The 26,767-nt window shown below is 43.4% G+C and overlaps 1 protein-coding gene and 1 long non-coding RNA gene across 3 annotated transcripts in view; one reads left to right on the top strand and one right to left on the bottom strand.

Moving 5' to 3' along the window:
- Positions 1-26,767, top strand: part of POU6F2 (POU class 6 homeobox 2) — a 301,009-nt gene that overhangs the window by 135,751 nt on the left and 138,491 nt on the right. For both annotated transcript variants that reach the window (XM_082192837.1, XM_082192838.1), the window contains exons 3-4: positions 19,729-19,820; positions 23,990-24,218. In XM_082192837.1, the coding sequence (XP_082048963.1) occupies positions 19,729-19,820; positions 23,990-24,218 (321 nt within the window). The remainder of the gene's footprint in view (positions 1-19,728; positions 19,821-23,989; positions 24,219-26,767) is intronic.
- LOC309515262 lies at positions 421-26,767 on the bottom strand. The gene is made up of 5 exons (XR_014212371.1): positions 26,709-26,767; positions 25,072-25,146; positions 14,598-14,642; positions 3,128-3,218; positions 421-610 (listed from the first exon to the last, which is right to left on the bottom strand). It is a non-coding gene; the product is annotated as an uncharacterized lncRNA (long non-coding RNA).

Genomic DNA, 26,767 nt, shown 5'->3' with positions numbered 1-26,767 from the left:
TGCAATCTGGAAGCACTGTTTTGACAGCAGTTATGGGATAATGCAATACAGGCCTGAAGCACTTTTAGCTAAGTGTATCAACATGAACCTAATTTATTTAAGCCTTCATCTAGTCATTCATATTAAAAAGTATCATGCACTCTGATATATCAAGAGAGACATTTTCTCTCCTCCTTGTATATCTCCAGTAGGTATACATGAAATCACACAACAAATAGGCTGTCTATTAAATTGCTGAGGTTGTGATTCCTAAGCCTTCTTTTGCTCATTGCCATTTAATAAACAGTAACATAAGCACAATATATCCTTTGAGTGTTAATATGTAATGAGAACAAACAGAGGACACAAGAAAGGTGGAGAAAAGGTAGATATATAAGCAAGAAAAAGTGAGTTATTGATTTTATTGACTGGTCTGTTAACTTCTGACATTGCAATAAAGCCTTATTTATTTGTATACAGAAGACTCAATTACATAGATACATATCATTTTAACAACTGGGTTATTTACAGGAGAATTGTAGCTTCATAAATAATATAGACATGAATTTCTCAAGCTGGTGTTCATCCATTGTTGCTATTTGGGGAGTTGCCATAGAATTCCACAGATGCTCTTCAGAGGAACGTCAAAAAATATCAATGTTTAAAAATGAGTTTATATATGAGCAAAAGGGGTACTTGTTTAATATACTAACAATATATAGACAACCGCACACTTGTTTACAAATTGAGCTTTGCAGTTACTGCATTACTATAATTACAGCACAATCCTATACCTATTTACTCAAAAGTAAGTTCTACTGTGTTCAGTCGGCCTCAAGACCTAGTATTTGTGTCTAAGATTCCTGTCTAAGAGAATGAATTGCAAGTGGCATAGCTTAAAATTCCTTTTAAAACCCAATATGTAAAATATAGGATTCTTCAGTTATTTATTCACTTTTTTCTTAGATCCCTTTCCTTGACTTCAAGGCAACAGGCAGCATGTCAGTAAGAATTAATTCTATTAACCCCAACTGGTATTGAATATTAATTCAAAATAACCTAACTAAGTACAGCCGTAGAAACACAACACAGAAAATTATAATTCCACTGTAAAAGCAGGGAAGCGGAGGGTAGGGGTATGCTTGGCAGATTAAGAAAGGTCTTAAACACCTGGCCTGAAATATATAACGATTCCGTTCAAGTGGATTTTTCCCAAGCAAACTATTCCACAGAGTGGGTGCCATGACAGGACAGACAAAAATAAGTGCTTCTGCACACAGTGTGTAGTTTGCAATGGAATCCATTCATACAGGTTTGAAAGGCTTTGAATGAGGATTAGGCTAACACAGCCCACCGTGGCTACAAACCCAATGTGCTGCCTCCGCTGATGGGGCCAGTAGGCTTCTGAATGCCATTTGATGTAAACTATGGCAGGGAAGAGTCCTGCTTAAGGCCTTCTGCTTGGCCACTGTGAGAACAGGATGATGGACTCGATGAACCACTGCCCTGAGCCAACAGGCCCGTCTTATGTTCTTAACAGAGCCGTCTTTCCCATTGGGTTTACTGGTGCATTGGGCCAGGATGCCGGCCTCTCAGGGGCACCCCCAGCGAGTGGGGGAGCTGCGTGGCTTTGCCGGTGACCTCCCCTTTCCCTCCTGCATGCCCACCAGCTGTGCCAAGTCAACCATATGGCTGGCAGGCATGCAGCTTCCTTCCCAAGCCCCCGTGGGAGGAGAGCGATCCCTGCAGAGCCTTGGGAAAAGGTTGACAACTCTGGGAAACGGGGGGGGGGCACCGGAAGGATCTTTGCAACACGGCACCGGATATGCTTAAGACGCCCCTGGCTCTTCAGCAAATCTTTACCTGCATTTGAAGCCCTCCAAAAGGCAAAAGAAGCTTCTGATTGTGGGGTGTGGGGACTTGAGTGGGGAAAGTGTTAAATGACTCCTTTCGTGGGTTAAACCACAGAGCCTAGGACTTGCCAATCAGAAGGTCGGCGGTTCGAATCCCCGCGACGGGGTGAGCTCCCGTTGCTCGGTCCCTGCTCCTGGCAACCTAGCAGTTCGAAAGCATGTCAAAGTGCAAGTAGATAAATAGGTACCACTCTGGCGGGAAGGTAAACGCCGTTTCCGTGCACTGCTCTGGTTCACCAGAAGCGGCTTAGTCATGCTGGCCACACGACCCGGAAGCTGTACGCCGGCTCCCTCGGCCAATAAAGCGAGATGAGCGCCGCAGCCCCAGAGTCGGTCACGACTGGACCTAATGGTCAGGGGTCCCTTTACCTTTACCTACCCATTTCTATGCTCAGAATGTGCCCTTGTCAAAGGCACTCCCCCCCAACCCCCCCAAGGTCACCAGTGATTCCTAACTTGCAGTTCGCACCTGAGAGTGGGATATGTTCCATGTGACACACAGACAGAAAATGACATTTACTTCTTCCCTCCTATTGATAGCAAATGATGGTTGTTGTTTTTTCTACTCCACATTGTGGTTAGAGTATTGGACTAGGACCTGAGAGAGCAGGGTTCAAATCTCCACTTGGCCATGAAGCTCACCTTGGGCCAGTGACTTGCTTCTTAGCCTTCCCTACCCTCCTTTTTGTGGCGATTAAGATAGGTCAGGGGGAGAACCATGTATGCAACTGTGAGCCCCTTGGAGGAAAAGGTGCACTATAAATGCACTAAATAAATCCATTGTAAGAGTAAGGGTTCCATACCCACAACTATTTAAGTAAATGGGAAACTGTTATGGCCAATACCCTACTAGCGCAGCCTGCTTCGAAAGGCTGCAGGAGCAGACAGGCTGTTCATAGCAATTGACTGTAGGCAGAGAAGGGGAAAAGGTAAACGGAAGCCACATGATTTGGTGTGAGAACAGGGGAGAACCAGTGCGCCTAATTTTGCCTCTGAAAGATTGGTAGGTATTGAGCAGCCTGGCCATTTTCAGTTGCCAGTTGTCAGTCACTTTTGACTCAGTAGGTGACCTGAATTGTTTTGCATACATGCTATCCGCACAGCATGTTATTATGGAAAGGTTTTGCCATAAAGAAGATGTTTGGAGATGATATTTCAGCATGTCACCAAGTTTTATGCATTATAAAAGCAATCAGACTGAATCAATCTGAGGCTGTAATCCAGTTCACACTTACTTGGGATTAAGTCCTATTGAACCCATACTTATTTGTAGGTAAGTATTTTCATGGGCTGATATGTAAAAATTCCTACATCTTCTTGATTTTCCTGTAGATCAGACAATATATTTTATTACATTTTCTGTTCTTTATGCTGCCTTAAGATCTAATACTTCTGTTCCTCAATTTATTAATTCCAGTTTCCCCAATATTTAAACACAAATTAGCATTTATTTTCTTCATTCAGTACATTTTTTCTTCTTGAATTTAGAATAGACATGTTGTGTGGGTGTGCGTGTTGCTTTTCATATTCTCAAACCAGGCATGTGAACTATTTCCCTAGGAACTGCATCAGTATAGCTAAATTGACATGATATGGGAATCCTTTGTCAAGCTCTGTCACAGCCATTTCCTTTGGTGGGTTTTGTATTGCAAACAGAATCGCAGGTTAATTTCCGTCAAAAACACACACAATCTTCAGCCACAAATATACCACAAGTTGCTACAGATAGAAGCCAGTGCTCTCATTTGAAATAATGGCTTGCCCTGCTGAGACATTTCATGAGATCTTTGCTATAGGTATCATGCTGTTGAGGTCTTGCCGAGGGGGGCTGGGTGTATCAGAATTTTTGCAAACACAAACATTTCACAATGCATGCTATATGCATGTTCATTTGTAGCAGGGTTTTCTATTTTTATTCTTTCTTTTTCACTTGTAATTTCATCTGATCTTAAAGCCTGGCCTTATGTCCACAGACCAAAACTGCTGTCATCCCCTTAGCTCACTGCTTGGCTCCTACTGTATGCCTCTCTGTGGGGCTACTCTTTTAAGAGTCTCAGCAAAGTCTGAGCAGCTGAACAACCTGTAATGAGACTCTTGATTCAGCCGCCCCGTAGGGCTGCATAAAAACCACAGAGCAGAGTAGGAAATTGTCAAAAACGCTGCTGGAAGCAAGACCAGAATAGTGGACTAAGTACCAAGAGAGAGAGTTTCATAAAGCACTATCTCCTGCCTGCTCTCACAGTTTAACACAATCTGGTGAAAACACAACTCAGTAATGAAAAGATGCTAATTTTTTTCCAGGGTAGAGCCCCTCTTCTGCACTCCTAACCCTTCTACCAATTAAATATTTTGGTTTGTTTTAAGCTTGCTCATTGGCTTCTAAGCTAGTATCTTGATTCATGCTTCCTGTGAACAGCTTTGGGGCTTCAGATCCAAAATCTGAAGTAGCTGAACTGATAATGATTTGGGTCTTAGCAGAATGGATTCCTTATGAATAAGCTCCCCCACTGTCGCCGCCAGTGCCATTTCAAGCATGGACTTGAGCTTTTGCCCATGAGTACTTTGTTTATTTTATCTGTTGATTTAAGCAAGCCCACTCTACCTTCTAATTCCAAAAGGGCTTGTTGTGGGTTTCCTGTCAGACTTCTGGGATTATCAGGGTGGGTTGCCCTCATGTGGGTCGACCTGAGGCAGTACCTGGATTTGACAAAAATATGACCTTTAAAATTCAGTTGCTGGGTCTCCATGGGAGCTAATATGGCTCTAGAAGGCTAGGTGATGGTCAAAAAAGATGACTCATCCAGATCTTCAGCCCTCTAGCAAGGGGTGGGGGCAGGGTGAGGTGGGGGTGTCTCTCTGTGTGTGAAAAGAACAATGCATCACAGACTGAGAGCGAGATTGAGAAAGTCACAAGGAGCTGAGTTTAAAGCAACTTGGGGGCTAGCTGCCACCCTAAAGAACTGGTGTGGGAGCAATGTAATTTGTTTGCAAGGGAGATTCACAGGTACAGTATGTGTAAATAAATGCAAATATTTGTAAATAAATGCAAATAGTTCAGAGAACCGAAACTTAATTAAGTTCTGTGTTCTAGTGGTTGGTTGAATATAATATAATAATATATATATATATATATATATATATATATATATATATATTTGCTTTCGTAGATTTTCACGGGTACAGGAATGCAGGTTTTGGTGTCTTCGGGTGTCTTCCCGTGTAAGAGTCGGGGTGTCTGTGCGACGTTTCGACGAGGTCTCACTCGTCATCTTCAGGCTGGTGCTTTCGGCTTCTTGTTACTGGAACAGAGCAGAGTCTGGTGTTTGAGTTCCTATAAATACTGTTGAGGGGTGTGGTGTATAGCCTCCAACGTTCTGGGCAGAGAGGAAGTTCCTAGATTAGTGTGCCTTTTCTTCTTTTGTTCCTTAATTACTTGAGGGATATCTTGGGTGATTTCATGAGTGATATTCTGAATATCACTGGGTGGGTCATTAAGTGTAGATTAGTTGCTAAAGCTTTCGTGTCTTGACCTCTTGAGCTTGTGAAGAGTTTTTCTGAGAAGATGGCTGTGCTGCATTTAGTTGTGCTCTGGCTTGGCTTCGTGTATAGGGGCGAGCTGTGGTTTTGTGCCTTGTGCCAGCCAGATCTGTGTAGAGATGCTGCACCCCCCTGCAATCCCTACACAGATCTGGCTGGCACAAGGCACAAAACCACAGCTCGCCCCTATACACGAAGCCAAGCCAGAGCACAACTAAATGCAGCACAGCCATCTTCTCAGAAAAACTCTTCACAAGCTCAAGAGGTCAAGACACGAAAGCTTTAGCAACTAATCTACACTTAATGACCCACCCAGTGATATTCAGAATATCACTCATGAAATCACCCAAGATATCCCTCAAGTAATTAAGGAACAAAAGAAGAAAAGGCACACTAATCTAGGAACTTCCTCTCTGCCCAGAACGTTGGAGGCTATACACCACACCCCTCAACAGTATTTATAGGAACTCAAACACCAGACTCTGCTCTGTTCCAGTAACAAGAAGCCGAAAGCACCAGCCTGAAGATGACGAGTGAGACCTCGTCGAAACGTCGCACAGACACCCCGACTCTTACACGGGAAGACACCCGAAGACACCAAAACCTGCATATATATATATATATATATATATATAGCACGTTCCAAGCCACTTGAGTAAAAGGTTGCAGTTTGCTAAAGGAATGGCCATAATTTTGAGGTGGGGAAACGCAATCCTGCTTCATTGCTCTAAGACAGGGGTCAGCAAACTTTTTCAGCAGGGGGGCAGTCCACTGTTCCTCATACCTTGTGGGGGCCAGACTATATTTTGGTAAGAAAAAAAAGAACGAGTTCCTATGCCCCACAAATAACCCAGAGATGCGCTTTAAATAAAAGCACACATTTTACTCATGTAAAAACACGCTGATTCCAGGACCCTCCGCAGGCCGGATTGAGAAGGTGATTGGACCGGATCTGGCCCCCGGGTCTTAAGTTGCCTTGTTGTTGTTGTTGTTGTTTAGTCGTGTCCGACTCTTCGTGACCCCATGTACCAGAGCATGCCAGGCACTTCTGTCTTCCACTGCCTCCTGCAGTTTGGTCAAACTCATGCTGGTAGCTTCAAGAACACCATCCAACCATCTCATTCTCTGTCGTCCCCTTCTCCTTGTGCCCTCCATCTTTCCCAACATCAGGGTCTTTTCCAGGGAGTCCTCTCTTCTCATGAGGTGGCCAAAGTATTGGAGCCTCAGCTTCACGATCTGTCCTTCCAGTGAGCACCCAGGGCTGATCTCCTTCAGAATGGAGAGGTTTGATCTTCTTGCAGTCCATGGGACTCTCAAGAGTCTCCTCCAGCACTAGAATTCAAAAGCATTAGTTTGCCTACCCGTGCTCTAAGATCAGGGTTCTCGGTGCTGATGCCTGTTTGCCCTGGGAACAGGGTTGCCACCTATCCTGTATAATACAGGATTGTCCATTATTTCAGTGTAAAATCCTATGCCCTGTATTGATTCAGTACGGGATGTACCGTAGTTTGTATTCTGCTGTTCTCTCTCTCTCTCTCTCTCTCTCTCTCTCTCTCTCTCATTCCACCTCTCACTTCCTTCCTTTCCATTTTTCTCCTCGCTCCCTCTCCTCATCCCTGCCCCTAAAGAGGAAGAAATCAGGGCAAGGTTTTCAGGTTGTTGCTTCCAGTTCCCTGAAGCTTTGGCTGGGTGAAGGCGGCCATCTGCAGAGCTGCAGCCTGGGAGTGCTGGGTCCTGTTCCCCAGAGAACTACAAGTTCTGAGTCCCTAGAAGCAAGCGGTTTTGTGTCAGTGTAGCCCAGAAGCCCCACATGATATTTGAGAGAGGAGGGTGGGGGAGAAGTATCTCCCCACAAGGCTTGCCCTTCCCACTGCCCTCTAATATTATTTTCTCTCCTTCATAAATTTAATATGTGGAACATAGTTCATCCCCACATCAGAATATGCCCCCCTGTTTAATTTTTGCCCTGGCCTGCATGTATCACTGTACAGTTCTGTGCATGTGTGCAAGGGTATGTGAAAGGTCGTCCATTTAAGCTCTGGGTAGCAAAGCACAAATTTACAAATTCATGTGTGGGTGCGACAAATTCCAGAGGGGCCATCCGGTTAGGCTGCAATAGATTTTAATGGATTGCTTTGATGTCATTTCAGCGGTGGGGGGTGGGGGTTGCCCCCAGCCCCAGCCATCCTGTCCCATATTTTGTATGAACAAAGGTGGCAACCCTATTTGGAAACCAATTAGGGAGGCTAGAAAGAATCTCAGCATTCCTTGCCTTTTGCAAATTTCTGAAACTTATGGTTCTAGGTAAAGAGTTATGAAAGACCGATTCCAATGTTTTGTGATTGATGAGGCTAAATGGCAGATCAGTAGTTTAGATCTACTAGGTGTATTATTATTATTAAGTAAGAGAAGCTAATCTTGGGAGATGAGCCTGGTCAACATTTGGGATTAGTAAACCCTGCAAGGATTACAGCATGGATTACAACTCTGCTTAAAGATAAAATCGTTTCTACTTTATAATCAGATGAAAACATATATAAATTAAGTGAAGAACCTCGCGAGAAATTGATGGCTGGTGATATTTTTTTAAAGGCAAATAGTAGCAGTTGCTCCAAATAATAGATGTTCTTTTAACATGCTCCCCCTTTGGCATTTAGTAAGGATGCAAGAATGGAAAGAAAGGAAGTTTAATTTAGAGCGTCTTCTGCCCTGTTTAGTTAGGGATCAGCTGTCCAACATAAAATAATAATGTGTTCAACTGTCCATCTTCTAATAGGCAACCTTTATCACCACTATATTCAGCAGTGCTAACAGCAAAAGAAATATTGTATGAATTCGTAGAAAATTGATAGAGTCTTTGTGACCTTAATATGATTATATGTGTGCTAATGCATTCAGTAGCAAAGAAACTACAACCCGCAATGGGCAGGGTCCAGTTCATAAAAGATGCATGCACCATTAACAGAGGGATCTTTGTGCACCGTTCAGGGCGGTGGGGGTGGCGGGGAGAGGCAGGGGGAAGGGGCGTCAGCTTATTTTAAATAAGGAACATGATTTTACCATGATATCTCTTCCCATTTCATGTAGTGACCTTGCTTCTCAGCTCTCATTTAGACTGTAAAAATACAAGATGCTCCAATATGAACATGCATTTTTATTTTGCAAAACTGTATAAATCAAGATGTGGGATTGGAAATAATGTAAATAATAGACTGCTGCGTGGAAATGAGAGAACGAAAAAGTAATGAGCAAAAGGGGTTGCTGAACACCTAAAAGTGTTAAGTGTGAATGTGACAAAAATATGTATCACGTAGTTCAAATTGCCAGGAAGCTGGGATTGGCCTCAATGATAAAAGTAGAGGGTCCTGTTTAGTTTCCAACCAGTAAAGATTGAATCTAGTTTGTTGAATGCTTCATGCATTCAGGGACATTTTAATTTGATAATGTCTAGCATACAGGATCATCCCGAGAACAGCTCTCCTTCGTTTCCCCTGTGCTCAGTATGGATGTAAGGCTTGCATCAGCCTCTAAATAGAAGAGAGATGGAGTGGAGCTGTGTTGCAATGCACATTGCACTGGCATGCTAGGGGGTGTGTGTGTGTGTGTGTGTGTGTGTGTGTGTGTGTGTGCAGCCAATGCGTGAATTACTATGGCCAAGTTTTCCTGGTCCAGGAATGGTTGCAGCTGATGTACCAGCAGGTGAAAGGTACTTCTAGTTGCTGAGGCTACCTTGGACCCAGAACCCTCTCAGATAGAGAACATTCTCCTTTAGGGGTCTGACAACCCCATCCAGGAGTTCTCAGACATGGGAACCATTTACCCACAGTGCCTCTCTCTTGCTAGGATTCAACTCATCTTGTTCTTTCTCATCCATCTCGTTGCTGCATCCAAGCATTGGTTGGCCTCTCCATTTTCCCTAACATTCAGGTGTCAGGGAGAAATACAGCTGAGTGCCATTAGCCTATTGATGCCAACTTGCTCCAAAACTCTGAATGACCACTCCAAGCAGTTTCATATATAAGCAGCCAGAATAAGTCAAAGCAGCCCGTAGTGGGGGCTATGACTTGGTCAAGCAGCTGTAGAGGGGTTTCTTTGCTCAGGAAGAGTGGACAGCAACAAATTTGAGGCTTCAACTGTTGATGTCTAAGTAGCAAATAGGGGACGCGGGTGGCGCTGTGGTGTAAACCACTGAGCCTAGGGCTTGCCGATCAGAAGGTCGGTGGTTCGAATCCCCATGACGGGGTGAGCTCCCGTTGCTCGGTCCCTGCTCCTGCCAACCTAGCAGTTCGAAAGCACCTCAAAGTGCAAGTAGATAAATAGGTACCAATAAACGGCGTTTCCGTGCGCTGCTCTGGTTTCGCCAGAAGCAGCTTAGTCATGCTGGCCACGTGACCTGGAAAACTGTCTGCGTACAAATGCTGGCTCTCTTGGCCAGTAAAGTGATATGAGCGCCACAACCCCAGAGTCATTCATGACTGGACTTAACTGTCAGGCGTCCTTTACCTTTTTAAGTACCAAATAACAGTCACTATTATTGTAGTTTTCATTGTTGGCATCTGCTTGTTTTGAGAGACAATGGCGTGCACCTCTGGGGGTACTCAGAGGACAAGACGCCCTTCTCAGCCTCACTGATGTTGTTAAAGGAAAAGCAGAGCAATACATTTGGCACCAGCTTGTCTGCAGGAGTTGCTGGAAGGAGGTATACAAGGCACCATCCAACTGTTTTAGACTGTAAGGGTTTACTTAGCCTTTTCTTCTCCCAAAGATATCCCACAAGGCAGCAGAGATTTAGGATCAGAGTTTTCCTTCTTCCGTTTGGCTCATATAGAGAGCACTGCAGGTAAACAAAGAATCATGGCCTTATCTGAATGTTTTGTGGCTGGGGTTTTCATTCCTGGGTGTTTCCACCTATGCTCTCACAGACAGTAATAAATGGCAGAGAATAAATTTTCACCAGGACTGCTGGATGCAATGGAGCTCCCAGCCAGCTTGAAATTCTTGCTTTGCTGCATTTTCTTGTTTCTTAACTCACAATTCTTCTTCTGGCCATTCTTCTGGTTTTCAAGCAAAACCTGTTTCTGGTGCAATTCCTATTCGGTGGGTAGCTTAGGAGGAGGGCCTATGAGGCTAAGTGAAGTACAAGTGCATGAGTGAAAGAGATATGGGTGTCGGGAGGATACATCCCTCTTTGATCCTGGAAAGCCAGCATGAATAATCTCATATTGAGGCTGTGTAAAGCCTCATTCATACACATGAAATTGTATGCTGTTTCCCAGGCATTGCTAAACTGGCTTGGAAAAAGAGCTGGACAAATCAGGTGCTGAGTTTCACACCAGAGACCTCTTGAATATTGTGCAATGGGAAGTGCCGCCATTTAAGGTTATGCCAAATTTCATTCTAAAATACCTCTGTGAAAAGCAGAATGTATGCAGGGTCCCACATATTATTAATTCTGCCTTCGTAGCAGCTGTGTCTCTGGTTATAATTGTGAGGTACAAAAAGTATCCAAAGCACATGCTTTAATAATAAGTTCATTTTTAAAGCTCTTGAATATATTCAAGAATCTTGTTCTGAATCCTCCCCCCAAATTGCTTGTTGAAATTTTATCATAGCTGTTTCTGAGAACAGTTCAGAGTTCTGGTTTTGGCATTAACACCTTGAACATCTGAACCCAGAAGAAGGATTGCCTTCTTCTGTGTAAATCTGGTCATCACATATGATTAATTTTAGAGATTAGACAGATGGGAAATGGAGGCAAGAACTTCTCATTTATGGTACATTGTCTTTAAAAGGATGTTTGGTTGAGCATTATCTTAGCCTACTGCTTTTTTTTGCTGCTGGTGGTTCTGTTTGTTTGGCTTCCTTGATTTTTATTATTATTATTATTAGAATAATCGAATTGTAGGATTTTGGAGTTCAAAGGGACCCCAGAATCATCTAGTCCAACCCCCTGCAACTAGATCATATATGACAGAATAGATCATCGATGACATAATAGAAATGTTATTGTTATTGAATTCACATGGTATAATTGGTAACTTATTTGTTGCATAAACAGCCTTGGGTGCGAATCAAGGAAGGATGGGACAAAAATATTTTAAAATTTAAGAAAAATATACAATTGGATCTAGACTTAAAATGACAGTTAACAAAGCCATGCTCAGAGTAATCCCGTTGAAATTGATCCTATATTAAATTATATAAAAACATAACATGTAACAAACAAAAGTATTAACATAATTCTAATAAATTCCATACATAGCATAATTAAAACACATAAAATGACTTTTAATCTGTCACTGAAAGTTTGGTGAAAAGATGGGTTTTTACCTGTTGTCTGAAAGAAGACAAAGTTGGAGTGAGATATATCTCAGTTGGGGTCGTTCGTTCCACAGAGCCACAAATGTTGGTTATGTGCATCTCATTGTTTACTTCATATGTGGTGGGCATGCCAGGTGGCACATGATTATTGGAAACATATATTTTATTATTATTATTATTATTATTATTATTATTATTATTATTATTATTATACCCCGTCCATCTGGCTGCGTTTCCCCAGACACTCTGGGCATCTCCCAACAGAACACTAAAAACAGTATAAAACTTCAAACATTAAAAACTTCCCTAAACAGGGCTGCCTTCAGATGTCTTCTAAAATTTGGATAGTTGTTTATTTCCTTGATATCTAATGGGAGGGCGTTCCACAGGGCAGGCGCCACTACCGAGAAGGCCCTCTGCCTGGTTCCCTGTAACCTTACTTCTCGCAGGGAGGGAACCACCAGAAGGCCCTCGGCACTGGACCTCAGTGTCTGGGCTGGACGATGGGTGTGGAAACGCTCCTTCAGGTATACTGGACCAAAGCCGTATCGGGCTTCAAAGGTCAGCATCAACACTTTGAATTGTGCTCAGAAATGTAATGACCACAATATCAGAAACTTCAAGGTTAGGATTGGGATTAAGACCTTTGCTGTTTGTATTTCATTGGATTATTATTTTTTAAAAAATCAGATGTGCATAAAATCTCTAATTAGGAATCTATTAATGTTAGCAAAAATTACAAGCGTTCATAAATGGAATAATCATGACTGTGTGGGTTATTGAGGTGTTTAGAGCTCACAGAGTTAGACAAATTAACCAATGGGTGGGTTACATAAAAGGTGTAATAATAACCAGAAAACTAGAACTGTTGAAAAATGGACACACTTTGTAAATTATTGGAACTAATATTGTAGATAGTTAAGGTCTGACAGTAATTTATTTGTATAAGCACACAACCATGTGCATTGCTTCACTGTTTGACACTTGGTTGGACAGCTAATGAACCCTGGGTTTAAAGGAAGAAGTCACATGATGGCTCTGCATGTGGGGCTTTATCTCTGATGGCTCAATAACTTTTGAAAGCCATCACCTGATGTCTCAGTGATCAAGCGAGGAAGGAAAATGTGCTGCCCTCCAGATGCCATGGACTACAGTTCCAATCAGCCTGAGCCAGCACGGCCAATTGTAGGAGTTGTAGTAGTGCATAACATCTGAAGGGTGCCACGAACTAGTATGGACTGGCCCATTACTTTTAGACAGATTGAGGAAGATGTTTGAGAAGTGAATAGTGGGCTAATTTTTTATAGCTCAAGCATTACTTTCATTACAGGAGAAAACAGGAATGCTGCCAAGGCCATTTGATGTAAATAATCAGAATAATGCTGTCATCTTTCATGGGCATAAGTCCTGAAGAATCAATTTTCTCAGTGATTATATGTGATTGTGGCAGTTAACATCTGAATAGCCTCTTTCTTTCTTTCTTTCTTTCTTTCTTTCTTTCTTTCTTTCTTTCTTTCTTTCTTTCTCACCAAGGAAGGATTTGCCTAATTATGTGTTTACTGTATTTCATGTGATGATCACCAGTTTGAAATTGGCAACTTCCATCATATTTTAACTGACAGAGGTGCGACCTTTTAAACATGTGCCTATAGCACCTATCATAGAATCATAGAATCATAGAGTTGGAAGAGACCACAAGGGCCATCGAGTCCAACCCCCTGCCAAGCAGGAAACACCATCAGAGCACTCCTGACATATGCTTGTCAAGCCTCTGCTTAAAGACCTCCAAAGGAGGAGACTCCACCACACTCCTTGGCAGCAAAGTCCACTGTCAAACAGCTCTTACTGTCAGGAAGTTCTTCCTAATGTTTAGGTGGAATCTACTTTCTTGTAGTTTGGATCCATTGCTCCGTGTCCGCTTCTCTGGAGCAGCAGAAAACAACCTTTCTCCCTCCTCTATGTGACATCCTTTGATATATTTGAACATGGCTATCATATCACCCCTTAACCTCCTCTTCTCCAGGCTAAACATGCCCAGCTCCCTTAGCCGTTCCTCATAAGGCATCGTTTCCAGGCCTTTGACCATTTTGGTTGCCCTCCTCTGGACACATTCCAGTTTGTCAGTGTCCTTCTTGAATTGTGGTGCCCAGAACTGGACACAGTACTCCAGGTGAGGTCTGAAGAACAGTGGAGAAGAACACGACAAGCTCATCAGATGATAATTAATATGTGAATTGACTTGTGAATCACATTTGAAGGACCTTCATGCAGATGAAGGAGCAGACATGTTTTCTGTTCCTGGGCTAGAACCACTGCATGAGGAATGATGCAGTCGAATCTTGCTGTGTAGTTCCTGCGCTGAGCCTTGAAGTGGATAGATTGCCTTCAATGTCTGTCCCAAATCTATGACTCTATACTAGACAACCCAAAAGGGTCAGTTTGGGTCTCTTTCACAAAACAAAGCTCACCTGGTTGTTGCAATTATTTCACTGAAAACCTCTCGTTGTACAAACTGATCCTTAGGGTGAAAGCAGCAGAGAAGCAAGGCGGAGAATATTGTCATTACACGAGCAGTGAGGAGGGACACTTGCCTCCAATACTACTCGTGGCTTCTTTTGAAGGTTTAAGATGATGTGGAGAGAATTTGGCTATGCAGTATTTAAACACAAGAAGTTCTGACTGTCAGTTGTGTTGGTTGGCAATGAACAAACAGGTATAAAAGGAGAATTCTTGGATACCAAGATCCAGGTTTGGGGCAAGTACTGTTTGGCGAGAGAGAACCCCAGCAGAGATTTAAAATAATAAAATGTGCAGCAAAGTAAAGCGTGGAAATATAGGCTATTAGACCTTTAAAATATGCCCTTGCAAGTTCCAAAGTAGTCTTCTCTTCCCCTAGCATAGAAAAAGACCACACATTTGGTAAGTTAAAAATGGTTTACTTACAAAATCTCCAAAGGTCAAGTTCATGAGCTTTTCCATACATTGGTCAGAAAACACAGGCAGTAAACCTTGGCTTCATTGCAGGGGTGAAAGTTTCTAAATTATTGATATAAGAACACTTGAAAGCGCCATGAAGTCTGAGCTTAGAGCAGCCAGCTCAGACCTCTTTACACGCTGAGCTTTTTAGGTAGACTGAGGTACAACAATAAGCTTGATTACCTATTTTCTCCCAAGGTGAGGGGGAGTGACCTAGGTAAGCCTGGCAGGACAGCTTACTCTATGGCTTTAACCCCTTCATGCATTAATTAGACTTAAGCATGTTGGTTATATGAGACTGGTGATCCCACAAATCAAATTTACATATGGTGGGGGTTCCTGGTGGGATTCCATGTCTCCCCCCACCCCACCCCCACCCCCATACATATTCTGTGTACAGTGGTACCTCGGGTTAAGTACTTATTTCGTTCCGGAGGTCCGTACTTAACCTGAAACTGTTCTTAACCTGAAGCACCACTTTAGCTAATGGGGCCTCCTGCTGCTGCCGCACCGCCGGAGCACGATTTCTGTTCTCATCCTGAAGCAAGGATCTTAACCTGAAGCACTAATTCTGGTTAGCAGAGTGTGTAACCTGAAGCGTATGTAACCTGAAGTGTATGTAACCCGAGGTACCACTGTATGTGCAAAGATTGTATGAAGATGACTCTACTGAGAACATGGCAGAAGCAAAAAAGGGAATTGTATGACTTGCAATTCATTTTCTTAGCCACTGAACCACATCAGCTTGCACTTTGACAGACATAACCTGAGCAATTTGGATATGAATTTGTTGAAATTGCCACAACATACGCAAGCCATGTAAAGATGTTGCATGTATTACTATTTCTACTTTGTGTTACTTTCTTTCCCCTAAGTAGCAAACACCAATAAGACTATGCCTTTTTCCTCTATTAAGCTATTGCCCTTAATCCTGGGTGGAACTTTGGCTTTATCTGTTTGTTCTTTGGTGACTGTGTGCTCCCCGTCTCCTGAACTGGAATGTACAATTGCACTGGTTTTATTTTAAAATTAATGTTCTGATGACTGTATGTCCTAAAAAAAATGTAATAGCCAACTGCTGGAGTTCATATACATTTAAAAACTTCTTTTTTAAAGAGAGGAAGAACATTAAATGTGATATCAATGTTGGCACTGTTCATTTTATAGAAACATCAACATGCTTTTATTATTAACCTGTTCTAAATCAATGTAAGAATTTCAATACAACACTTGTAAGTATTCCCAAACCAATGTGCCTCTCTGACTTCCTTTTGTGTTTTTTTTAAATTACAAATTAATAAGATTCCCAGGTTTCTGCCTAATGATTCTCTGCATTTATTGCTTAATCCCCATATAAAATATTGTTAAGATTGACACATTGCTATAGAGATAGAAGTCAATTGAATAATATGTAGCAGTCTATTTTATTTGTACCTTAATGTGGTGATGTATATCTTTCACATTTACATTATTTATAAGTCTGTCCCCTTGGAGAATATATAGAAGAATTTGTTTTAAATGAGCAGATAATACCTTCTTTAAAATTTATAAGTATGGCAGAATCAGATCCCTTTTTTTTCCTTCACAGACCATGGCGTGGCAATAAAATAGTTCTGAATTGCCTTGCACTTGCTATTCATAGGACAAACGTGGGGTGGGGGGGGGAGAGGATCTTATTAAGGTTGAGTTAGAATTCCATTTCTATAGCCATCAGTAAAACCACAGAAAACAAAATCTACACCAAACTGTCTGGCAGAAATCCTAAAAATTGTTGCACAAGCACCTGTGTTCCTGATGCTTCTTTGCCAAACGCATTCATGCGCCCTGCCCCAGAAACAATAAACAGGCAGGCTCCTGCTTCATTGATTTATTTTTTATTATTTTTATTTGCTACTAATAGCCATTCACCTGCAGAAATAATGCACACACCCCTACCTACTTATTGAGGCATAAGAAGGTGGAAGCAGGCTTACGTGCATGTGTCTCTAAGTGGATATTGAACTGCATCGACAGATGGGTACATATTCCTACTCCAATTTAGCTGCTAGAGGAAGTATGGCTCTGAGAGCCAGTGTGGTGTAGTGGTTAAGAGCGGTAGTCTCGTAATCTGGTGAACCGGGTTCGTGTCCCCGTTCCTCCACATGCAGCTGCTGGGTGACCTTGGGCCAGTCACACTTCTCTGAAGTCTCTCAGCCCCACTCACCTCACAGAGTGTTTGTTGTGGGGGAGGAAGGGAAAGGAGAATGTTAGCCACTTTGAGACTCCTTAAAGGGAGTGAAAGGCGGGATATGAAATCCAAACGCTGCTGCTGCTGCTGCTGCTGTTGCTTCTTCTTCTTCTTCTTCTTCTTCTTCTTCTTCTTCTTCTTCTTCTTCTTCTTCTTGTTGTCAGATTGATTGGCAATAGGACTCCTAGGTGTTGAGGTGGGGGGGGGGTACTCAGCTGATCAGCACCACGGCCAGGTACAACAGGCTGAGGCCCAGCTTCTTGCTTGCATAGACCAGGGGTCTGCAACCTTTAAGACAAAAAGAGCCACTTGGACCCGTTTCCGAAGGGAAAAAAACTGGGAGCCGCAAAACTCGTCATTATAAAAATAACTTTTTTCTCACTTTTTTATTATTTCTTTGTTTGACCCCTCAGAATTACTCCTCCTCATAGAAATAAACGTTAAATTAACAAGTTACCTTTTTGTGTGTGTGTGTTCTTCACTCCCCTTAAAAACAGTGACCAGCGTACATGCCCCCTTTCAATGCAGTGACCAGCGTACATGTCCCTTACAATGTAGCGGGCGGGCGGGTGGGAAGGTGACGTAGGGACGGTGCGTGACTAACGCACGCACCGCCCCCATGCGACATCACAGCCAGTACAGCGCCCGCCACAGTGGGGAGTGTCGGGGCGCCCAATGCGCCTCCTCCCCTCGCTAGTATCCACCCCGGAGCCGCGGCAAAGGTGTAAAAGAGCCACATGCAGCTCCGGAGCCACGGGTTGCAGACCCCTGGCATAGACCTTCTTTCAGGAACTTGGTGGCAATCAGGTAACTATTTCATACCCTCCAAGTGTTCTGATTGGCACCCTCCAGGCATACAGGCTGGGGACACAGGTGGCACTGTGGTCTAAACCACTGAACCTAGGGCTTGCTGATCGGAAGGTCGGCGGTTCGAATCCCCGCAACAGGGTGAGCTCCCGTTGTTCAGTCCCAGCTCCTGCCAACCTAGCAGTTCGAAAGCATATCAAGTACAAGTAGATAAATAGGTACCGCCCCGGCGGGAAGGTAAACGGCGTTTCCAGTGCACTGCTCTGGTTCGCCAGAAGCGGCTTAGTCTTGCTGGCCACATGACCCGGAAAAACTGTCTGCGGAAGCGGAGAAACGCTGGCTCCCTCGGCCTGTAAAGCGAGATGAGCGCCGAAACCCCAGAGTCGTTCATGACTGGACTTAATTGTCAGGGGTCCTTTACCTTTTAGGCATACAGGCTGGGACTGATAGGAGTTGTAATCCAAAGCATTTGGAGGGCGGGTTTAGGAACTGGGGCAGTCTGTTCCAGAGCAAGGATTTGGTTCTACGTCTCTTAGAAGCTGGGCCGGCCCACCCAGGAGGCAAGGTGAGGCAACTGCCTCGGGTGCCAGTTTCCACAAAGCGGCAGATCTGGCCTCCCAGGAATGCATTGCCTGCTGTTGCTGCTAGGGTGCCCGTGGCTGTGCACTCCTTGAAGGCAATGCTGCCTCTACAGTGGTACACCTGCCCACCACGATTCGGAGCAGACCCTCTCCCCCCACCGGACCTTTGATTCCATTGGATTGATTCAGTGTGTCCCCTCCCCCCATTTTCCCTGATGTAGATCATTACTCTCCCCTTCTTCTCTGGTGGCTGGGAAGTGGGGTGTCAGTGCTATTTTGTGGCTTGCCTCAGGTGCCCCAATGTCTTGGGCTGGCCCTGCTTAAAACTATTCTGGAATCTGTGCAGAACATACTAGTCAGTTGAGGTGGCATGGCAATGCGTCCTGCTGCCAGTGAAGTACCGTATTTTTTGCTCTATAAGACTCACTTTTTCCCTCCTAAAAAGTAAGGGGAAATGTGTGTGCGTCTTATGGAGCGAATGCAGGCTGCGCAGCTATCCCAGAAGCCAGAACAGCAAGAGGGATTGCTGCTTTCACTGCACAGCGATCCCTCTTTCTGTTCTGTCTTCTGAGATTCAGATTTTTTTTTTCTTGTTTTCCTCCTCCAAAAACTAGATGCATCTTGTGGTCTGGTGCGTCTTATAGAGCGAAAAATACGGCAACTTAATTGAAACACTTCCCCAAATGAATGGTACATTGCATGTAGTAAGAAAGTGTAATCTAGCCCTCTTTCTGTTATGCTCCTCTATTGTCTACCTGTTGGGGCATTTCTGGGGAGGAGCATTAAAACAAATTTTAAAAGCCCCTTTACCTCTAGTCTCAAGTAGTACCTCTAGTCTCTCGTTCTGTGAAATTTGTAGAGCCTAGGCTGACTCTTAGTCCCAAACCCTGACTCTTCATCTGTGCAAAGTCCAATTGCCTTGGATCCACTAGTTTGCACTGTGATATTTTACTGATATTGTACTCTTTAACAGAGATAAACAGTAGAAGTCACTTTACTTTGGCCCAGTTAATTCTTGCTCTGTGAAATTAGGATAGCTGTTGCTCACTTTAGCATTAAAAAAAAGAGAGGCTCTTTCCCCTGCAGAGAGCTTGTGCGATTTTTTTTTTAATGTAAATGGATGTATAATGCAATCCACATTAGCTGTGTTGATGATGGCTTCAGTTTCACTGCTGTCAGATTTCCGTATCTCCCTCCGAGTGAGTAGGCTGGCCTGAATGAATGTTAGCATAATTTATGCAGCTGATAAGTGATTTGAGCGCTTGAGTTATTGATAAACCGCTTTAGCATATCATTTTCAGCTTGATGCTATGTGACATCACAGCAAAATGTAATGTGCTAGTCCCCAGGCTAGATATTAAGGTAGAGCTTTTTCTTTGAATTCCAGGAGCCAGAGGAAACACAGCACTCTCTGATACAAGCACATCTGATCAGCACCAACCCAGTCAATCCCATCCAGCGTTCCCTGTCGGGCCCCAGGTCAGTTTCTATCATTGACTCGAAATAAAATTTGCTTTTCTGAAAGCAAATATTAACAATCAGCTAAATGGATAAAGTAGAATTATTTGGCTGCATGCTGTCGTTTGAAATGTATGCTTAGCAATTAACATTTTAAAAATGTGTGTGTGTGCATGTGTGAGAGAGTTTGTTCATCTCATTTTTTAAAAAGATAGAAATCTGTGTACAGTTTTCAAGCCAAATTTCAGATTTGGGCTAGGGATTTTTGCTCCTTAATTTAAGTTACTGGAGCCTCACATCAGCCTTCTGCTTTAAATACAGCCTGAGTTGATGTGAAACTGCTAAATGGACTTTTAATGTAAGTTTGATTCAACAGTTTGGGTTTGACAGTTGTGTGTGTTGCGCACAGACCTTGTTTCAAATTACATTTATCCTAGTTGGGAGCCAACAAGTATTTATGTGGATTGTGCTGTAATGCTAAGTAAAAATTTGAAGGGTTTCTGTTTACAAAGTGACTGAGCCAGGCTGCTAGGGAAGAGCTGGCAGACATTCCAGCCCCCAGTTTCTGAGCATATCTCCACAGGAGAATTAAATTAGCTGGTGCCATTTGAACTGCCACCAGTTCCTCCTAAGAACCCTTTGAGCTTTAGTCTGACAAAGGTGCTGAGAATTTGTGTTTGCTTTGGCAGCACTTGTATTAAAATTTGAACTATGCAGCAATTTGAGCATGACCCCTGCACAAAGATTACATGCAGATTCACGAAGCTTTACATATTTGGGGAGGGTCCTATGCTCAATGGTACAACACAAACTGTCCATGCAGAAGGTCCCACGTTCAATGCTTGGCGTCATTGATTTATTTTTTTACAAAAACCATCAAGTTGCATGTGATGCTCAAGACCTCTGTCTATGACCTGGAAGGGCCAAAGCCAGTCAGAGTAACATCCCCCAGAACTATAGTTGGCAGCTTTTGCAGATCTGCCCCCTGGGGGCTGCCAGCTCAAAGGAGTTGTTTGGCTTTGTTTCTTAGGAAATGTACGGTGATTGGGTTTAATCGAGCCGTCCTTTCAAGAGCAACCAATACTTATATTCTAGATGGCGCAGCTCAGAGCACAGGTGGGGTCCATATTACCCGACCTGGTCTAGTATATGCTATGGATGTGAAACTGGAAAGAATTCAGAGGAAATCAACAAATCAGCGTTTGTGAGTGTAAAGGAGCAGAGTATTATATTTCCTAAAGAGAGACTGAGAGCAGCAATGAGGAACACACTTCCTCTGATCTCTGAACAGATCTGCTTGCTCATAAGAAGCGACAGCCTGTAGAGCAGCCCTCACTGCCAGAAATCAGACCTATATTATTTTTATTTCTTAAATTTGTATGCCACCCTTCATCCGTAGATTTCAGGGCTCTTCACAGCATAAAAGTATATGTGGAACAACAACTCCATGTGGGTTATAGATTGACCTCCTGAGCTTTTTTTGGGGGGGGGGTACAAATTTGGTTATTTTTTGTCTACGCAACAACAGCCGGTCCATCCAGATATCCTTTTTGTTGTGCTTTGGTGATGATTTGTATTGGGACAGTTATATATGATCTCACTTTTAGTACTGTTTGCACCTGCAAATGTTTAGGAGCGGACATACTTCTTTGTTTCCAATAAATACGAGTCCTGTAATTTCCTGCTGAAATCCTGTAACTGTTTATGCCACAGATGTTCCAATTTATTTTCTAGGCCACTTCTGTTGCACAGCAGTGCAGGAGCGGTCCTCTTAAGTGGCCATAATGTGCTCATATTGGGGAAGCAACTAATAAAGTGGAATGATGTTCCGTACAAATGCACTATTATTCCACTATTACTGTTGCAGAATACCTCTGCAAAAAGCAAACACAAAGAACAGCCCTGTATTTACATTTTAATTGCTTTGTTCTTTTGAAAACCACCTTGAGAATATGATTGAAGGAATGTTAGTATAAAAAACCAGGCCAACAAACTTATTTTTGGTTGTTAGGTCATGTTGGGTTTACTGGTATGCTGGATGTGTCTAAACCGCTTTGGGAAGCATTTTGTTTGAAAAGTGATTTACAAATCTTAAAGGCTTTAATTATCACCAAATTTGGCAAATAGCTACTGCATTTTAAAATATTATTGGGTACCTACAGTAAGTGTTTTCAGCAGGGGTTTGGAACCTCTCAGGCCAGTGGGGCAAACAATGGGGCCCCCATTTGGCCAATGACCACATGGAGTACAAAATATTTACTTGGAAGCCTGTTTGCACAATAAAGTTGTAGTGCAGCAACAGCTTCTCTAGAAGGCTTTGCCTGAGAAAGCTCTCAGGCACTGATTTTTTCCTTTCATAAATTATTATATAAACTCGCTGCAAATTAATCAATTGAAATTGATTGTTCATATTACTTTTAGTTGATTAATCAGCGAAACTTGCATGTGGGTAAAAACAATGTTTCTGATGCCAGAAGCATTTTTTCCTTTGTTTTTAGACGGCACATAAATTTCTTGTGGGAGGCATCGTCTTAGAAGAGGCGTTCCTCCCAACGTAATGGAAAAGAGAGAATACCTCTTTTGAGAAGGCACTTGCCAGCTATATTTTTTAATCACAGTGAAGAAGAATGTCTGTATCTATATCTGTATCCATATCATCTGTATCTACAACTGCTGGCTGATTGGGACACCTTTTTTCAGTCAATCAAAAGTGTTTTTAACTAGTTAATCTAAATCAGACATGTCCAACAGGTAGATCGTGATCTACCAGTAAATCGCTTGGGTGTCCCAGGTTTGAAGTTTAGTGATTGCCTTTGGCCAACCCTCCCCTAAAAAAACTCAACAACTCTTGGCAATGACAGTGGGTAGATCACAGCCGGTCTTTTTATACTATGAGTAGATTGCAGTCTCTTGGGAGTTGGACATGCCTGATCTAAATAATCCAGCATTTCTAAATGTTGCTGGCCTAGTACACACGCCCCACGCCCCGTGATTGTAGTCAGAAATCGAAAACAAATCAGAAGTAAGTCACAGGCTCTGGGTCAGTTTGCACAACATGGTGTCCACCAGAGCTTTTAGACTACAAAGCATCTTCTCCTTCATGGAGAGCACGTGTTGCGGTGGGGGCTAGCAAGACACCCACTGTTGCTTTGGCCACCATTAACATGTGCTGGGGAGATTTGAATGTTGCCATTTTGTGATTGACAGCCATAGCCTTTAAATACCCTGTGTGCAGCGTTGAGCTTTCTCTTTTCGCTGCGCACATTGGATCACCCTCCCTCCCTATTTTCAGGTTGTTCGCATTGACCTTACTATACCTGTCATGGGGTCGTCTGCTTTTGGGGCAGGGGCCCGGTAGGAATTTTGTCCATTTGGCTGGTGCCATTTGGTTTTTGCCTACTGCGTAGCAAATTGTCACAACTTGTAAGGTTGCGGTTAGGCATTGGTTTAGAGACTGGTTGGTGGAGGGGCATGGATTGGCTGTGCCTGCCCCTCCACAATGCTGCTGCTGCTGCAAAGGAATTCTGTTAAAGGAATCCAGGGGTTTGCCATGCTTTTGTCCGAACACCTGTCAAGGGGCTAGGGCCACGCAAGAGCCCCTGGGAGCATTTGGGGAGAGGTTAGGCATGGTTCCCAGCTCCGTCTCTCTTCCCAAAATGTTTTCCCTTTCTGACTTTGCGGACGTGCGAATGTCAGTCTGTCCCCGTGCGGGGTCAGATAGTCGCAACCAATGCCTAAGCAACCACTCACATTGTTTGTAATTTTAATAAAGTTGTGGCCAAAATTATGCCAAAATCCTTAAACTAAAATCAAGTGTCAATTGTATTTTATTGGGCTGGCTTGGGGACCTCGACAGGCAACTCCTGTCAGGCCTGGATAGCTCAGTTGGTTAGACCATGGTGCTGAGAACACCAAGGTTGCAGGTTCAATCCCTGTATGGACCAGCTGCATATTCCTGTGTTGCAGGGAGTTGGACTAGATGATCCTTGGGGGTCCCTTCCAACTCTACAGTTCTATGATTCTATGATTCTGAAGGTTGGCTGTGCTGGCTGAGGCTGATGGGAGTTGTCCAACAACATCTTGGGGGGCACCAGGTCGGGGGGAGGCTGCTCTAGTGAAACCACTGCAGCCGTGCTGTTGTGCCTTTATTTTGTTACATGTTAAAATTTGATCATTACGTCTCCTTTCAGCCACTACTGACGGCGCAGCAGCTAGCCTCAGCTGTCGCAGGGGTGATGCCGGGAGGCACGCCAGCACTGAATCAACCTATCCTTATTCCTTTCAACATGGCGGGTCAGTTGGGGGGCCAGCAAGGACTGGTCTTGACTTTGCCTACCGCTAATCTCACCAACATCCAAGGGCTGGTGGCCGCAGCTGCAGCAGGAGGCATCATGACTTTGCCGTTGCAAAATCTACAAGGTAAATCGCATTGGAAATTCCATTTCCTTTTCCCATTGTTTTTTTCATTGTTTCATTTTATAATGTATATAAAACCGAGTGAACAATCATAACAACAGAAGGCAATTAAAAGATGAAAAACAAAACTATAAAATAGGCATGTAGACTGAGTTCAGTAGATTTGGTTTAAAGTTCTTAAATGGAAGAGCTTGTAACAAGAGATGTTTAGAAAGTCTGATTTCAGTGTCTACCCAGTGTTAATTTGGTCCCCCATTGATTATAGGGTACAGAGTAGTTTTTATTTTGTTGTAGTGTTGTTTTTATTTTGATTATATATTTTGTGGATTTGTCTTCTGGTTTTGTTCTGTGAGCCGCCCTGAGACCTCTGGATATAGGGCGGAATATAATTTATATATTTATAATTTATATAAATTATATATATGGTATACCTCATCATCAGGTTGAGCTCTGTGGAACAAAAGGATTAATTTAGTCTAGCTTTTTTTTTTTTTTTAGGGACAGAATAAAATCCACTACTGCCATTTATTCAAAAAATTTTCAGAAAGAAGGATTTGTAAAGTTTGAAATAAAAATAGAAAACTTGCTAGAAACAACATTTGAATTGTAGCTGTTCTCCTCAAAATTGAGAGATTTTTGGTTTTTTGTATGTTTTTAAGTATGTTTCTAATTTCCGTGTAATTGGATTATAATTCATTTAAAATAACTTTGCATATAAATGCAAACATATGAATTTTTAAATATTCAATTATTTTGGCACGTATTGTAATTTTAGACATAAAATAAATTAATTTTTCAGTTTTAGGTCGTAATTTTTTTAAGAGGAATTCAGATTTACAGTAGTTGACTGAGATACCTGACAGAGACATTGGAAATTCATTTCGTTGGTCGGTTTTGACACACCAAACTTTTGCAAATACAAAAACAGTATCTGGAATTCAAAAAGGAAATTCATTACTTCCATTCCTTTGGGCCACTGAAACTCTAACAGCACATGTTATAGCTCAAGTTTAGTTCAGACCTATTGGTTCAGACCAGTTGAGTATTAGCCTTCCTAATTATGTTGGTGTGCCTTATGTGTTTTGGGTGGGAAATTCCTGACCTTGAAGAGGGTTTTTTGTGACCTTAATATGCAAGAACCAAGTCAGCTCATAGGCAGGGCAAGGCGGCTGCTTCAGGTGGCAGCAGCTCCTTGGGTGCCCCACCTGCCCTGCCACCTGCCACGCCATTGCAGAAGCAGTCCCGGTGTCAGTGCCGATTTCGGCAAAATCTTGCTCCAATCAGGCAGGGCAAGGCGGCACTTCCCATTTCACCTCAAGCGGCAGAATGGGCCACAGTGCTTACGCTGGACCTCCATGGTTACATCCACACCACAGGAGTCTGGAGCAGAGACCATCCTCCCCTTTCCACATCCCTGTCAGGGCCATTCCAGGTGCAGAACATTTCTTTCCCTCCGTTCTTGCAGTTGAAATGTGTTGTGTCAGATGGCAATAGTGGTTGCTCACGAGTAGAATCATAGAATCATAGAATCATAGAGTTGGAAGAGACCACAAGGGCCATCGAGTCCAACCCCCTGCCAAGCAGGAAACACCATCAGAGCACTCCTGACATATGGTTGTCAAGCCTCTGCTTAAAGACCTCCAAAGAAAGAGACTCCACCACACTCCTTGGCAGCAAATTCCACTGACGAACAGCGCTTACTGTCAGGAAGTTCTTCCTAATGTTTAGGTGGAATAACCACCTGTCTTTTACAGGTTTTATTTGGTGCAAAAACTATTTGCAGGGCGGAACCCCAAAGTTCATGTCTGCCTCAATCGCTAGCAGAATCCGGGAGTGGCTTTTTCCGGTTTTGTCCCCAACATAAGAACTTTGTCACCCCCAGCCTTTTCCTTCCTTCTTTGCGCTTGACCCCTCTGCGCAAGGTGGGCAACGGAAGAGGCGTGCTTCCCTCCTGGCCGGCTTGACCAGGAGAAGAGAAGAAGAGTTTGGATTTGATATCCCGCCTTTCACTCCCCTTCAGGAGTCTCAAAGTGGCTAACATTCTCCTTTCCCTTCCTCCCCCACAACAAACACTCTGTGAGGTGAGTAGGGCTGAGAGACTTCAAAGAAGTGTGACTGGCCCAAGGTCACCCAGCAGCTGCAGGTGGAGGAGCAGAGATGCGAACCCGGTTCACCAGATTACGAGACTACCGCTCTTAACCACTACACCACACTGGCTCTCCAGTGCTGGGGCTCCCAGTAGCATCCCCTGACCCCTCCCCCTCTTCCCCACTGGAGGCGTGGCTTTCCCCACTGCAGGAAGAGGGACTTTCGGAGGATCCCTGTATCCCAACGTCCCCTCTACCTCCTTTCCCTGTTCCGATGGCAGTTCCCTGACAGTGTTGCCTCTCTGTTCCTGGGTCGTATTTGCCCCCCCCCCCACTGTGCATACACAAGAGGGTAAGCTATTAGGGTCATCCCATGTCAAATGTCCTAATTTCAATACAGTCGTACCTTGTTTTGAGTCCGCCCCGTTTAGGGTCCATTTCGTCGAACATCCGCAGCAAACCTGG

The sequence above is a fragment of the Podarcis vaucheri genome (genome assembly GCF_965113315.1).
Source record: "Podarcis vaucheri genome assembly, chromosome: 12".
In the NCBI taxonomy this organism is placed as follows: Eukaryota; Metazoa; Chordata; class Lepidosauria; order Squamata; family Lacertidae; genus Podarcis; species Podarcis vaucheri.
Note: the sequence above shows the minus strand (reverse complement) of the source record. Positions and strands in the feature narration are given on the sequence as shown.